At 46.4% G+C, this 16,193-nt stretch overlaps 1 protein-coding gene across 4 annotated transcripts in view; it reads right to left on the bottom strand.

Annotated features, from left to right (window-relative positions):
• The window catches only part of TRPC4 (transient receptor potential cation channel subfamily C member 4), a 103,103-nt gene extending 93,764 nt beyond the window's left edge, over positions 1-9,339 (bottom strand). For all 4 annotated transcript variants that reach the window (XM_055002611.1, XM_055002612.1, XM_055002613.1 and 1 more), the window contains exon 1: positions 8,962-9,339. In XM_055002611.1, coding sequence (XP_054858586.1) covers positions 8,962-9,339 — 378 coding nt within the window. The remainder of the gene's footprint in view (positions 1-8,961) is intronic.
• Positions 9,340-16,193: the final 6,854 nt, after the last annotated feature.

The following is a 16,193-nucleotide window of genomic DNA, read 5'->3' as shown; positions in this document are numbered from 1 at the left end:
ACTCTGGGATGGGAACAGATACATGATGCAGAGCCTTGCAGATCATAATGGCCACTACTGCAAAAACTCAGGTGCGCCTGCTGTAAAACCTTGTAGGACTCATCTGAAGAGCTGGCTGTCCTTTAGGGAGCAGGACAGATGAGTTTGATGAGTTTTACCTCCATCTTTATTCCTCCACTTTCCCCCCACCATGTAGTCTAAGAACTGCAGTTCTCAGAATACTGATTGGAAATGGGGGCAAGGGCTGAGACCATTAGGTCCAGATCACCAAATGGCACCACTGAGAACAGGTGTGGAGTTTAGAGCAGACAGATCCATTCCACCCGCATTGTTTGCCCAGCTCGGATGCGATCGTGAAGCAGGTTTCCCCCCTGCTTCTTCTGTGCCCCCCTCCCAAGTTTTCCACAACTTTCCCAAAGCTGCTTTGCTGAGAAATTTTTTGAAAAGACTGCAGCAAAGCCAGGGCGGCACCCCCACACAGAAAGGAAAATCCAGATCTTCTCAGGATTCCCACCCACTTCAGCACCATTTCCCCTGCTCAATTTCCTGTGATAGCCGTTTCTTCCCAACCACCAGAGAGCTGTTCATTTATAAATTTAGCAACTATATATTATTATAACAAAATGATCATGTGTGTAGCAGAATGGGTCAAGAACCAGCCAAGGAGAAGCATTGATTTCAGTGTGTTACATTTGCCCACTGGTGTCATAGGACTTAAAGTCTCTCTATACAAGGCATCTTACCCAAGGAAACGCAGTATTAGATGGGAAGCATAGTTTAAAAAGACAGAACCAAAGGCTCTGTCAATTTCATCTCTCTACACAGAGCCAGAATAGATCTTTCCTCAGAGAGTTTGTTAATTTCATCTTCGCCACTCCCAAGGTTCTGTCAATTTCACCTTCCCTTCCTGGAGGCAATGATGAAATTAACAAACCCTCTGAGGAGTGCTCTCTGCCGGCTTAAACTGTGCTTCTCATCTAACAGTGCATCTCTCTACACTTGAGTGTCTTCGTGCAAGATGCCTCGTGTAGAGAGATTCTTAGAAAGGCAGAACTGTTCTTAGCATGGCACTGTGAAACACATGCTTAATGTTTCTGTTGAAATCAATTGGACTTAAAATTGTTTGACTTTGGCTAGATCGTGTCTGATGTTTGCCTCTAAAGTTTAATTAGCTACAGTTTTGTTATGTCAGTGAAGGTTTGTACTCAACAGTTAAAAAAATGACATTCTGCAAGCAAGCATTCCACACTGTGCACCAAGAAAAGCTGAATTTTCTAATATGTATAAACATTCAAAATAAATAAATGTGTATACTGTTAAAGGCATCGTGTGTTGAACTATGTTATTTTATGCAATTTATTCAGCAATGTTTGCTATTGATGGGAAGGGGCAGAGACCTCTGCTGACACCCACGTCCACAATTTCAAGCAGATTTTTGCATGTAAAAAAGGGAGCAGAAACTTAATAATGAAATGTGAAATTCTGAGCCCAGGTATCATTTCCTGTGCTTCTGCATTCCTGGGGATAGAAATGTGAAGGAGCAGCCCAACCTGAAAAAATTCCTTTTTTCCAGAAAAAATACAAAGGCGCCCCCAACCCAGAAAAATTCAGCGAAGGGTTCCTTGGAAGATTTACAGAGCAATCGTAAGAAGAGTTACTCGTCTAAGCCCATTGAAATCACTGTTGGGGGAGCACTAAAAAAAAAAAAGCTCCTAAGTAATATTTTAATATGAGTGAAATGCTTCTTAACAACAAGTTTTTTTCTCACTCAAAATGTACAGCATGAAAAGGTCAGAGGACTTTTTTTTTCAATAAAAAAACGAGAATTTTGGGAGCACTGAAAAATCTATTTTGAATTTTCCTTTTGAAATGTGGGGAATGCTTTTTAAGACAAGTCGTTACTCAAAATGTGTAGCAATGAAATATAAGACATTAGATAATTAGATAATTCCTATGTACACTGTAGACATATACAACATATTCTCAAGGATATGTTTACTGTTTAAAGGTTAATAATTTTGGTGAATAAATATGCTAGAATGTGTTTAAAGATAATATATTATTAGAAAGTTCCCAGTTTTCAGTGGTATGAAGTTGATATCCAAACATGCTGGTAATCTTACCAATTGTGATTATACCTGTTTCTATTCTACTAACACACTTTCTTTTGTTCACTACAAAATTTGTTTTCTACCTTCAATTTCTATTTTTTTCTTGCCTCTCAGGTGGTAAAACCACCATACAAGTAATGCAGTAGAGAGTCACCTGTTGGTTGTTGCCTGGCCTGGCCCTCCTTAAGATTTTAGATTTTTGTGCAAACCTAGGGCTTTTTTTCAGGCTTGTAGCAAAATCTGTCTTGTCTGTTCCTTGCTCCAGACTCTAGATTGAAGTATCCACAGATGGGGTGACACTGAAAAATTAAAGTAACTTAAAGTAAAGGTAGTGACCCTGTGCAAGCGCTGAGTCATTATTGACCCATGGGGGGACACTGCATCACGATGTTTTCTTGACAGACTTTTTGTTATGGGGTGGTTTGCCATTGCATTCCCCAGTCATCTACACTTCCCCCCCAGGAAACTGGGTACTCATTTTACCGGCCTTGGAAGGATGGAAGGCTGTGTCAGCCTTGATCCAGCTACCTGAACCCGGCTTCTGCCAGGATCAAACTCAGGTTGTGAGCAGAGCTTGGGCTGCAGTGCTGCAGCTTACCACTCTGCGCCACAGGGCTCCTCATCTTAAGTATACATGATGTATAATATGTTTTTAAATCAATAAAATGTTTAAGGTTGATAAGAAAGCAAGTTTTGCATATATTTCAATCCCCCCCCCCATATTTCCAGATCGTCCCCAAAGTCCCTATCTCCCCCCACCCAATCCATGGCATCAACATTTCTGGAAAATTGACATCTCTGTCTGGGAAACTGTGGTAAACACTCAGTTCTAATCATAACAAAATGTTTTATAAATTGTGCATTTTGGTGGGGTTCATAATTTGTTTTGGGGAGTTACTGCTTTGGCAGAGTCAATGTAAGAACAGGGAACCACACAGTAAAATAATAGGGCTTCGTGTAAAATCACATGTTGCAAAGCAGGTAATGTGGTACTTTCTCTCCCTGGAGTGATCCAATTCTAATATTAGGCATTACAAAAATAGAAGCTGAGATGGGGATGGGGGAGGGTTAGGTTTTCTCCATCACTTCCTCTGAAAAAGGAAGATTAAGGCAAAAAGGTAGAGGGAAGTCTCCCCCCCCCTTTCCTGCGTTCCATCTGCACAGCAATGCTGCAGAGTAGACAATAGTAAAGAGATGAGGCAGGGAATGCTTTCCAAACAAAACCGAGAGCTCTTATTATGCAGCAGTGAATTATATGTTTTGCTCATCATTTGCTACTGAATCTGCAATGAGAACAAGATCATGTAATTAAATGACATTGTATGCATCGCGAGAGGCCTCCAGACACTTCAATGCTCTCTTCTTTTAATTACATTAACACAGCGTGGATATGCATGAAAAATGAAGCAGACAAAAGACAGAACAGAAACGTACATCTATTTCTAATCCTCGACACAAAGGGGGTTTTGTGCACGAGTTAGGGGTATTGTGCGTCTCTGAGACCGGCCCTGGGACGGGGATTCCTCTGAGCATTTCTCCTACTACTCGGTGGAGCACAGCATTTGCTGCCAGATTTCATTTCTCATGTGGCCCCCACGAATCCATTCATTAGCACTGCCAGTTCTGGACTGGGAAGTTCTGGACATTTGGGGATGGGACAGAATTTGGGGAGGGAGCTGAACAGGGATCTGATGCCATACAGTCTGCCCTCCAAAACTATCATTTTCTTGTGGGGAACAGAACCCTGTTGTCTGGAGATCAGTTGTAATTTCGGGAGTTCTCCAGGAGATAAATGGGTAACCATAGCATTCATCCTGGGTGCAAACTGGCTGCTTGTAATGATGTGGCATAAGCCTCTCCTCCTTGCACTCTGCAGTATAGCTTCACCTCAGAAGATCTGGTAGGCAAATCCTCTCCAAGGGCTCCAGAACTCAATGACTTTCAGAAGCAGTAGCCAAGAATGACACGTGTGTAGGGGAGATGGGGTGGGCAAGTCCAAGCTGAGAGATAATTTTCAGTGAGGTGTGGGACAACCTTAACCATTGGGCAAATGCCTGACCACGTTGCAACATACCCATCAAAGCAATGGGCATACTGAAGAATGTTCAGCGGCTGTCTTGCTTCTTGCGCATACAGTGTGCAGGATAACAGCTGTGGCCATTTAGCATGATGGGATACCAAGGAAGGGACGGTTTGGAAAATGGCCATGAGGGGGACTGAAATAAACCAATCCTATTTTTCATGCACATTTATAAAGTTGAAACTCAGCTCCGGGATGTTGATTATTGTGTTTAACATGTTTACAATTGGTTGGTTTCTTAGCCACCTTGAATCTAAGGAGATGAGGCAGAAAATAACATTTTAAATAAATAAAAGTATTTCTGATGCAGGGATAATTTTCTTGCAAGTCTGAAAACTTGCATGTTTCAGCTTCTGCTGGGTCTAAAAATGCTTTAATGTTAGTGGATGGATTTAAGTTAATGGACAAATTGCAAATCTGAGACATTCAGTTTTATATTCAAAACTCAAGGATCTCATTTTAGCTCAAGCACAAAGATCTCTATGATGCTGCCGGACACAGCCACAGGCCCTGCCTCAAGCAGGCCCAGTCTACAAAGCCCTTCTAATTTATTCATAACAACAGCCGAGCAGAGGGCAAATAACTGCATCAAACCATGTGTGCCTGTGGGCTGCCTGCTCTTCTTCAAAGCACTTCTTTCCCCCCCTTCCCCCACCCAGTCTGGTCAATCAGGGTGGCCAACGTATTCAGATCTGCAGCTATGTTGGAAACAGATACATATACTGCGTTTCCAGGAAGTGGCTGATTTGTATATATTTGCATAAATGCTATGGGTGCCAAGCCACAGCATGCCACATACATTGCTTCCAAAATGAAGAAACCTCAACTAAGACCCTCAAGGAATTATACAACTGACTCAGAAGGAACGAGATTTTAAATGCCATCCTTCGGGATGAATTTTAATTGCTTCTTGTTGGGCATCTGTGATGGTAATATTTCTCGGCTGAACTCTGCCACCATGTAGACTAGAAACAAAAAATTGGAATCTTCCCAAGATCTTGTATACTACACAAAAGCACTCTGTCTGTTTGGCACGTTCACATGTAGATGAAGCACACCTTCATGGGCTTGGCTCACTTCCTTGAGTTATCCCTTTGCATGGAGTTTGACTTTTTCCATTCTGTTTGGAGCCTAGATTGTGTGCTATGCCTAAGTGAAAAGGACTTGGAACGGGCTTCCTATACACTTAGAATAGAGCATTTTTCTATGGGCTTTGCTGCACTGGGGTGTCATCTCACAGATTCATGACCTGCAGCACAAGCATTGACTGATACGTAGGCTGCTGTCAAGTTGAAGTCAAAGCTTCTCGCAGACCTCAGTACATCTGGACTGCTGCATGTAGTGACCCACATCAAAAACTAACCATTTTCTGTAAAAACTGCTTTGGTGGCTGGTTCATGGGATAGTTGCAGGCCTGGGAAATGAGGGGGCTGTGCCATTCCTGGAAAAGTCTCCTGTCCCCCTGAAGTGGCCAACACTTGAAAGTCAAAAGTCTGGTGAAACCCCAAGAACAGCAAAGCCCACAGAAAATGCTCTATTCCGAGTGTATAGGAAGTGTATGTGCTTCCATGTCCTTTTCACTAAGGAATAGCACACAATCCAGGCTCCAAACAGAATGGAAGAAACCAAACTCTGTGCAAAGGGGATAACTCAAGGAAGTGAGCCAAGTTCACAGATCTGACGTCAAGGCACATGTATCACACGCATATGTGCAGATCTTAGAAGACATTTACTCATTTTATAGTTGGGAAACACTAAGGCCAAAAATGAAAGCCCTGGAACAACTATACAGCCAAGGAATCAAGTACCTAGAAAACACGTACCCTCGCCTGCTTCCCCATGCACATGCATACAGACTCTCTTCCTCACCCTTTCATAAACATACACATTACACATGGGCTCAGTCACTCACGCACACAATTACACATCTCCTCTCCCAAGACACCCTTACCTGCCCACCACCCTGCCTTTAGCATCAGTGGCAGGTCACCGCTGTAAATTCTGTGTGCCCAGGAACCCGTTTCTGCTGGGCACGGCAGCCCCCCCAGTGTGGTACATCTGGGCAAATATTTTAAAAACCAACATTGCTAATGTCAAAAATAAATTCACGTGGGCAAGAAAACTGGCTTTCTCCTTCTTGTTATGAAATTGCTGCCAAGGTAGCAAGATTCTGTGCCCTGGCTAGTTTAATCAGACAAGACATTATAACTTACTTTAAGTCCTTTTAGAACATAGTTGTATTTAATCCTTAGATATGTTTAGATTTGGAATTAATATACTTGCTCTATATTACTGTATATGCCAATCTGAAATCTGAACTTGGATCGTGAAGTGAAACTGAACTTAATCTCTTTCTGGTCCCACAGCGGGAGGCCTCAGAGCGCCTAGGCCAGCTGCTCTTGAGTTCAGGTTTGTCCCTTTCCGGCTCCGTCAGAGACTTCCCAACTCCTGCTCACCATCACCCACGGCAAGGAGCTTCTCGCAGGATATGGGTCTTTGGGGTCGGGCTGCCAGAGCAGGGTGGGAAATTCCTGGAGATCTGGGGGCTGTGGACTTTAGGGATGGGAGGGAGCGCAGCCAGGATATGACGCCATACAGCCCACCCTTGGAAGCTGACATCTCCCGGGGAACTGATCTCTGCAGCCTGGAAATGAGCCCCAGGCCCCACTCGGAGGCCGGCAACCCTGCTTTGGAGGCTGCTTATGCCAGAGTCCACAAATGCGTTTGCCACGGTGGTAGTAAAGACAGCCCACAAGTCACAGTTGACTTAGGGCAACGCCTGGTGAGTTTTTCATGGTGGTTTGGCCATTGCCCGTCCCTGCAGCCCTGGTCTTCCTTGGAGGTCTCCCATCCAATTACTAACCAAGGCCAACCCTGCTTAGCTTCTAAGAACTGAGCTATCCAGGTCAGGGCATTTGCCGTGGTAAGCATCCTCATTCCTTCTAAGGCCATTGCAAAGAGCCCCAGGCCCACTCCTGAGCTTGGTGCTGAACGGAGGGGTGGGGGACGGTTTCCTGTATGCTTCAGAGCCACTGCAAGAGCAGCTGTGTGACACAGGCAACAAACGCCTCTTTCTCTTCCAGCTACAGAAGAGGGGCATCCTGCGAGGGGAGGTTATTTGTGAATTACCTGTACTGTGCAGGGGGTTGGACTAGATGACCCTTGGGATCCCTTCCAACCCTATGGTTCTATGATTCTATGACCACCCCTTTTGCATGGCAAACAGTTGCCACGTGTGGCTCCTGTGCATTCAGATCCCTTGAAGCCAATGAACCATGCAGAAGTCTGTTTTGGCATAAACACAGGCAACACTCTTTGAGGTGAAAAGATCTAGCTCAGCCCTCACTAGGCAAGAGGAGGGAGAAATGGGAAGGCAGCCAGAATGTAGACAGGAGAGACACGGCTGGTGCAGGTGGCCCAGCAAACCCCTAAAGCATCAGTGACATCTCCCTCTCTCGGTACCCTTGTGGGCATTCTACGGAGCAGTCTAATCAGAGCTCCTGGATACACATACCTGAGGGCTGCCAGTGCTTGGCCCTTGCTTGGCAATTCCCAGGATCACGGGAGGGGGAGACGCTGGAAGCTGGCATGGTGTGATGCCAGGTTTCCATTCATTTTTGCTCCCAGAGTTTCATTAAGCAGCAGTGGAAGCCCAGAGTGTTAACTAGGGGCTCCAATTGGTGCAAAATGCTGCAGCTTGATTGTTAGCAGGAGCATGAACATCACTCCCATCCTGCAGTCACTCCAGTCACTGCAGTCCTGCAGGCTACCTATCAGTTTCTGTGCTCAATTCAAGGTATTGGTTATTACATACAAAACTCTTCATAGCCTTGGCCCAGCATACCTACAGGACCGCCTCCCTCCCTATGTCTCTCCACGGCAGCTTCACTCGTCTGAACAGGATCTCTTGAAGATGCCAGCCTGCACATGGGTGAAACAAACAGCAGCCCATAGACGGGCTTTCTCTGTGGTGGCCCCCCACCCTGTGGAACAGCCTGCCTGAGGAGGTCAGGAGAGCCCCCACTCTCCTGACTTTCCACAAACAATGCAAAACTGAATTATTCAAAAAGGCCTTTTACTCAGATAGGAGTGCTGTATGGTAGGGAGGGGGTCTCAGATGCTTCGCTAATGAGTTAGGGACCATAGTCTTCATCATTATTTTTGCCTTATAAATATGTACTCCTATAAATATGTACTCCTTATAAATATGTACTCCTCTTTAAATATGTACTCCTATGTACCACCTGTGCTCCATGTTGTCTAATGTGAGTCCTAGAATTGGTTATGTTTTGCTTCAGCAATTCTACAACTCTGTATTGGATCCTTGCTAATGTAAACTTGTTATTTATCCTATGACATTGTTTATGGAAATGTCCTTGACACTGTATGGAAATGTCCTTGCTACTGATTATACTAATCTCACACTACGTAATCTGCCATGAGTCTCAGTGAGAAAGGTGGGCTATAAATGACATAAAGAAATAAATAAAAATTTAAAAAACCTGGAACCCTTAGATTACAGGGAAGTTTAAAAACGGGGGCACATTGTCCACAGTTTACATGTTTCACAAGTCTGCTGTGCAAAAATAGGGTGACACCTTAGAGTAGAATTAGACTTCAAAACCTCCAACAGCAACATGAGTATCCTTCAAATCCCTTGGTAGTTTGTGCAGACTTGGCTTGTAACAGCACCTCTTTTCCTTACAATTAATCCTATTGGTTTCCGGAGATTTTTTTTCGGGATTGTTTGCCTCTGGTAAGATCAAATACCTGTTTCTCCCCACTGGGTTTCTTGTGGTTGAGGAGCAATTCGACAGCCCCCACCACCTCCTTCCTGATGGCATGAAGCAGAGCATCGCCCAGGTACACGTTGAAGTTCAAGAGGAGCTCTATCAGCTCCAGGTTCTCGTTCTCAATGGCAATCAGGAGAGCCGTCCTTCCGAGGGGATCAATGCAATTAATATTGATTTTAAAGTAAATTTCAGCTTCCTCCAGCGCTTGCTTCACACTGGCATAATCGCCTTTCTCCACAGCATTCAAATAAGCTTTCTCAGCAGGTGAGAGTTCAGACTCGGCTCGGACAATGCGGAGAGGGATGCGGTCTCTGGAAGGGGCATTGATGCTTCTCTTGTAATAGAACTGGGCCATAGTTCACACCACCCGGAGAATGCACCTCTGCAATTAGGGGGAGAAAAGCATCCTTCAGTTGCACATTCCTGGAGTTCATGATTACTGTAGCAGTCAAATTCCCCCCTCACCCCCCCCAAAATGGGACCCTGCTTAGCAGTAAAAAGACAAAAAGAGGGATGCCCCCTCCATACACTGGAAGCTTAGTTCAGTCCCCTTAGATGCACAAAGTGTTCACAAGGCAGGTAGTCGAGAATGATTCCCCAAGCCACGTGAAGAGCTGATTCGGGGGACCTTTTGCGGGGAACAAACAAGAAACTAACGCAGGACCCGTGAGATGCCTAGTCTTCCGAGGAGAGACACCTACGAGATAGGGTTGTGCCTGTTCCGTTACCCAGGCAGGGCCATCCTAAGCCCAGGACACCGGTGCATTGCTAGGGCAGCTAGCCTGTAGCCTATCCTCTCTCAGCAGCATACAGATATTTTCACTAAGATCCAACTCCCAAGGAGCAGAGGACTGAGCAACGTCATTGGACTCCGCAGCGACATTGCCAAGGGCCACCAATTGTGGAGTATTACACCAATAATGTCCCTATATACAAAAGCATCTAACCAACATATGCCACTCTGTCCTCACCCACAAACAGAATATGATTTAAAAAACCACAGAACCCTCTGCCATCTGGACCATCATGATATGTATGTATAGGGTTGCCAGGTTCCCCCCTTCCAAACCCAGGAAAGAGGTTGGAGGCCTGGCACTCACCCCCCCCCCCCGCCATTCGTGGCCATGCAAAGCATGCTTGCGCTCCCAGCCTGCGTGATGATGTCACTTTGTGTGGGCCACGGGCCACCCTGGGAGCACTTCTGTGCTCCACAGGGGCCCAAATTGGGCCCAGTTCAGCCAGGACTGGGCCACTGTGGAGCACGGGGGTACTGCCCCAATTTGGAACAGGATCGGGCTGCTGCAGCGCATGGACAATCCGGACTAACCAGCTTCGGAGCACACTGAAGCTCAAAGCAGCACTTTTCTTGCCGTTTGTAGTGAGTCACTGCAACCCCTCCCCCGCCCCCAATGGGTAAAAACAGGCAGGAAGCTCAAAGAAGCAAGAAAAGTGCTGTGGCGGCGGCGGCTGCTCTGCACAAAGCTTTCTGAAGCGATACGAAGTGCTTTGGAAAGCTTCATTTTGGTATTGCTGGAATCGGGCCCAATTTGGAAACCTGAAGCACACACCCCTCGTCCCCGGTGCCTCTGGTGCTGAACCCAGCTATACCTCCTAGGGCAGGGACGGCTGCAAGGAAAAGGGCCGTAAGCAGCATGCCTTGTCTCCCTGAGGCAAGCCTTCAGTGAGGCTGGCTGCCAGCCAACCCTGGAAGAAGTCTCAGGCATAGCAGTAAAATGGTATTTTCAGATCTCGTAACTAGAAACGGGGCCACTCGTGTTGATTGGCTGCCCCAGACTTGAACCATTTTGCTTAACACAGCCCCACAGCCATGCCTCCACTGCATTCATGAGATGCATTCATACCGATGGCTGCAACTCATCCCAGCTTTCCATCTTACTCTCTCTCCTTCCCATCATGGAGCCAGAATAGTTTTTAATGCACCAGCAGCGATTACAGGGACTGTGTACCCAGAAAACAGAAAAACAGCCAATTTTGCTTTCATAGCCAGGGAACAGGTGCCAAAAAGCCAAATGGAAGAAGCAGCTAGATCAAATGCAGAGGAAGTAATAATCAAAAATGGATAAAACGCAAAATGAGATTTCCAGGTAGTCTTCGCAAGGCAGCTCATCCTAAATTCTGACTTGCTAAGATCATTTCCAATTCCAGGGGGGGGAAGAGTCAAATCTTACTATATAATTGAGTAAACGTGTTTCAGACAACTCACTTTATACCCTGGTGCACCACTAGAGGGAGCTGAAATGGATGGAACCCTAGGCAAGGCACCATGTCCCTCCAGAAAACGTGCCATGGTGGGAACCCCAGGCCACGAGCAGGTTGGGAGCAAATGGCAACGCCCACCTCCCACCTTCACCCTGCTGATATTAGGAGTGGAGCAGGTGGCAATGCCCACCCCCACCTTAGCACAGCTGGTATTAGGAGCGGAGCAGGTGGCAATGCCTAACCCCTGCCTTAACCCAGCTGGTATCAGCAGTGGAACAGGTTGCAATGCCCACCCCCCTTTGAACCAGTTAGGATCAAGAGCGGAGCAGTTCGCAATGCCCGCCCCCCCACACCTTAACCCAGCTGGTATTAGGCGCGGAGCAGATGGCAATGCCCACCCTCTGTCTTAACCCAGCTGGTATTAGGAGCGGAGCAGGTAGCAATGCCCACTCCCTGCCATAATCCAACTGGTATTAGGAGCAGGTGGTAATACCCACTCCCCCTTCAACAAGCTAGGATCAGGAGCAGAACAGGTGGCAATGCCTGCCCCCTGCCTTAACCCACCTGGTATTAGTGGCGGAGCAGGTGGCAGTGCCCACCCCCCCACCTTAACCCAGCTGGTATTAGGAACAGAGCAGGTGGCAATGCCTAACCCCCACATTAACCCAGCTGGTATCAACAGTGGAACAGGTGGCAATGCCCGCCCCCCTTTGAACCAGTTGGGATCAGGAGCAGAGCAGCTGGCAATGCCAGCAGCTCCATCTTAACCCAGCTGGTATTAGGAGCGGAGCAGGTGGCAATGCCCACCCCCCACCTTAACCCATCAGGTATTTAACAACAACAACAACAACAACAACAACAACATTCGATTTATACACCACCCTTCAGGACAACTTAATGCCCACCCAGAGTGGTTTACAAAGTACGTCATCATTATCCCCACAACAAAACACCCTGTGAGGTGGGTGGGGCTGAGAGAGCTCCAGTTGGGATTAGGAGCAGAGCAGGTGGCAATGCCCACTCCCTGCCTTAATCCAACTGGTATTAGGAGTGGAGCAGGTGGTAATGCCCATTCCTCCTTCAGCAAGCTGGGATCAGGAGCAGAGCAGGTGGCAATGCCTGCCCTCGTCCTTAACACAGCTGGTATTAGTGGTAGAACAGGTGGTAGTACCCAACCTCCACCTTAATCCAGCCGGTATATGGGGCAGAGCGGGTAGCAATGCCCACCCCCGCATTAACCCAGCTGCTATTAGGTGGCAACACGCCCCCCCCCCTGCCTTAATCCAGCTGGTATTAGGAGTGGAACAGATGGCAATGCCCACTCCCTGCCTTAACCCAGCTGGTATTAGGAGCGGAGCACTTGGCAATGCCCTCCCCCTTTCACCCAGCCAGGATCAGAAGCAGAGCACTCCAGAGAGAAGGGTCCCTTACAGACCTCTGCTGCCTCTGGTGTGCCAGACTGTCTCCCCTTCCAGAGCCTTTGCTCTGCTTCCCTCGCATTATTATATCCCACACTAAGATCCCTTCATGTTTTGCACACCGCTTTGTCAGGGGATCTGTAAAGCAGCCACCTCTCAGGATGTTCCTACTGTAATAAGCTTATTACTCAGAGGGATATTTGCGTAGGACAGAATCAAATACTTTTCTGATAGCACCATCATTTTTCTTTTCATAATTTATTGCACCAGGACCCATTTCAAACACTGTGGCTGAATGACAGCAAAAGTTTAGACATATGTAAAGGTTGCAATTTTTCAGCAGGCAGAATCATAAGACACTTTTGAACAAACAGTGGCTATTTCAGAAAAGGCAAGCCCTGGGCAGCATATAGGGCTGTCAACTGCCTTGAGAAAAATGTCCTGACCCTTTGGTAGACACTTGATGTACGGAAATGGCAGCTGAAGCATTTCATGTTAAATAAGTGCATATTAAAGGGACGGGACATTTTTTCCAGGCCAGTTGGTATCCCTGGGAGCACATGCTCTCTACACAGTGGAAGCCTGGCTCTAAGCAAGGACCACATCGGCCTCCTCTTCAGCATGACCATCTTATATGGACAGCCTTTGACAAGGAGATTGTGGCACAGAAAATCTGGAACTCTCTTCCAAGGGACACTGGCCTGTCTCCCTCTGTCACTGTCTTCTTCCATCAGGGGAAGACATGCCCCCAGTAAACTCTTACTGGCCCTCCTCCCTGTTTGTGTGTGTGTGTTTGTTAGGGATGCCATTCCCACCCTTCCCTCCCCTGCACTCACTTACTTGGCTGGCAGGGGTGTGTGCTGCCCAGGGCGCGCTCCCGGGCACGATGCTCCTGCGGCCACAGCAGCCTGAATTGTGCCAGGCAGCACCCCACAGCAGGCCCGTTTCAGGGAACGTGGGGAATGCCCTTCCACCTGCGGAGCCGGCCTTTGACCTGCATGATGATGTCACTCTCAGAAGTGATGTCATCATGCATGCCAGGAGTGTGCACACGTGCGTGTGTGCGAACAAAGGCTCCAAGCCTCCACAGGGTAAGTGCCAGAATCCCAATCTCCTGCTGTGGGAGTTAAGGACCCAGCACCCCAAGTGTCTGTCCTGTTTCTGTGCGCAGATTGCCTGAAAGTCCATGTGAACCAGCTCAGTTAAGATCTTCTTGGAGGCCCATTTCTAGATGCCCCCACTTTGGAGGTGACCCATGTTTAGTCAAGCGGCACCTACATAGATGGTTTTTAAGCAGGGGGTGAGGACAAAGTTGTTACCTCCGGCTTTTAACAGAGGCTAATGCATTTGGTTGACTGATCTGATGGTGATTAAACCAGCTTGTGTTGCATTTTTAGGATTTTATTGTTTTACCTTTGTAATTTTGTAAAAAGTTGTCTTGAAAGCCATGTTTAAAGTCAAGACATAAGTATTTTAAATGAATGAAATAGTCAGTACTTCAGATCACAATGAACACCTCCAGCCACGCAACTCACATGCCTTTTACACTATACAATTATGAGATGGGGGTGGTGGAGTGTGCCCTCAAGCCAGAGCTGACTTATGGCAACCCCTGGTGGGGTTTTCATAGCAAGAGACTATCAGAGGAGGTTTGCCCTTGCCTGCCTCTGCCACCTTGGCCTTTTGTTGGAGGTCTGCCATCCAATTACTAAACCAAAGGCCGACCCTGCTTAGCTTCTGAGATCTGACAAGATCAAGCTCACCTGAGCTATCCAGGTCAGGACTGAGATGGGGCTCGGGGTGAAATTTATGGATTTCTGTGCAACTGAGAAGGCAGTGGCCTGAATTCTGTACATGATTTATGTGGCCAGAATTGTGGACTAAAAGCCCATTGATTTCCATACACATGATGGGATAAAAAAACACTGAGAGATCTCTGTCTTTTGGTGCTACACCTCTGAAGATGCCAGCCACAGCTGCTGGTGAAACGTCAGGAACTACAATGCCAAGACCACGGCAATACAGCCCGGAAAACCCACAACAACCATCGTTCTCCGGCCATGAAAGCCTTCAACAATACAACAACCAAAAAAATGTTTCTCCAGAAAACAGAAATTATATCTGTACTATCTGGCAGATATTCGTAATTTACTACTACTGCATAATACACATGACCTATTCAGTCTTTTCCATAATGCCTGAGTTCAGAAATAAGTTTTCCCAATTTTTCACTTTTATATAGACAAGCAGCCTTTGTATATTGTTGTAATTTAATAAAAATTAAAAGAAGAAAAACAGAAGTAGGATTTAACTCTATGTCATGAATTCCAGTTTAAGTATAGAATTTGATGTGTGTATTAAATTCTGATTTAATTTTGAATAAAGTTATTTTAAAGAGCAAATAAGTGAAATGTACAATGGCATACAAAAGCATACATTTGTATCCACCTTGAACTAGTATTAATGGCTTTGTTTTCTTATGGGTAAAACACTACACTACTTCTGCATGGGGAAAATTCTCCATGTAGCTCTTGCTGCTGCTGCTGCAAATTCAGAGGCATACAATCACAGAATCACAGAGTTGGAAGGGGCCACACAGAGACCTTCTAGTCTAACTCCCTGCCCAATACAGGATGAGCCTAAAGCATCCCTGACAAATATTCATCCAGCCTCTTCTTGAAAACTGTCAGTGAGGGGGAGCTCACCACACCTCCCTAGGCAGCTGATTCCACCTTTGAACTACTCTGACCATGAAAAAGTTCTTCCTAATATCCAGCCAGTACCTTTGTGCATGTAATTTAAGCCCATTGTTCTGGGTCCTACCCTCTGCTGCCAACTGGAACAGCCTTTCAAATATTTAAAGAGAGCAATCATGTCCCCCCTCAACCTCCTCTTCTCCAAACTAAACATTCCCAAAGCCCTCAGCCTTTCCTCATAGGGCTCAGTCTCCAGATCCCTGATCACCCTCTTTGCTCTCTTCTGCACCCTCTCAATTTTGTCCACATCCTTTTTAAAGTGAGGCCTCCAGAACTGCACACAGTACTCCAGGTGCAGCCTGACAAAGGCAGTATAGAGAGGGGCTATGATGATCTCCTGCTATTTCAATGCAATGACTCTTTTGATACAAGACTGAGTTTGCCACCGTATCATGCTGACTGCTCATATTTAGTTTACAGTCCATTCTTGCTCCAAGATCTCTTTTGCATACACTACTACCCAGAAGTGTATCCCCCATCCCATATTTGTGCTTCACATTTTTGTGGCCCAGATGTAATACTGTGCACCTATCTATGTTGAATTGCATCCTGTTCACAACCGCCCACTTCTCCAGAGTATTCAGGTCTTGATGAATTTTAACTCTGTCTTCTTGGGCGTTTGCCACTCCTCCCAATTTGGTATCGTCACCGAATTTAATGAGTAGCCTGTTTACCCCATCTAGATCTTTGATAAAAATATTGAAAAGTACCAGGCCCAAAACCGACCCCTGTGGCACCCCACTGGACACCTCCCTCCAATCTGATGAAACACCATTGACCACCACTCTTTGGGTGCGGTCCTCTAACCAGTTCCC

The sequence above is a fragment of the Eublepharis macularius genome, chromosome 18 (genome assembly GCF_028583425.1).
Source record: "Eublepharis macularius isolate TG4126 chromosome 18, MPM_Emac_v1.0, whole genome shotgun sequence".
Taxonomy (NCBI): Eukaryota; Metazoa; Chordata; class Lepidosauria; order Squamata; family Eublepharidae; genus Eublepharis; species Eublepharis macularius.
This window is presented reverse-complemented; position numbering and strand designations above follow the sequence as displayed.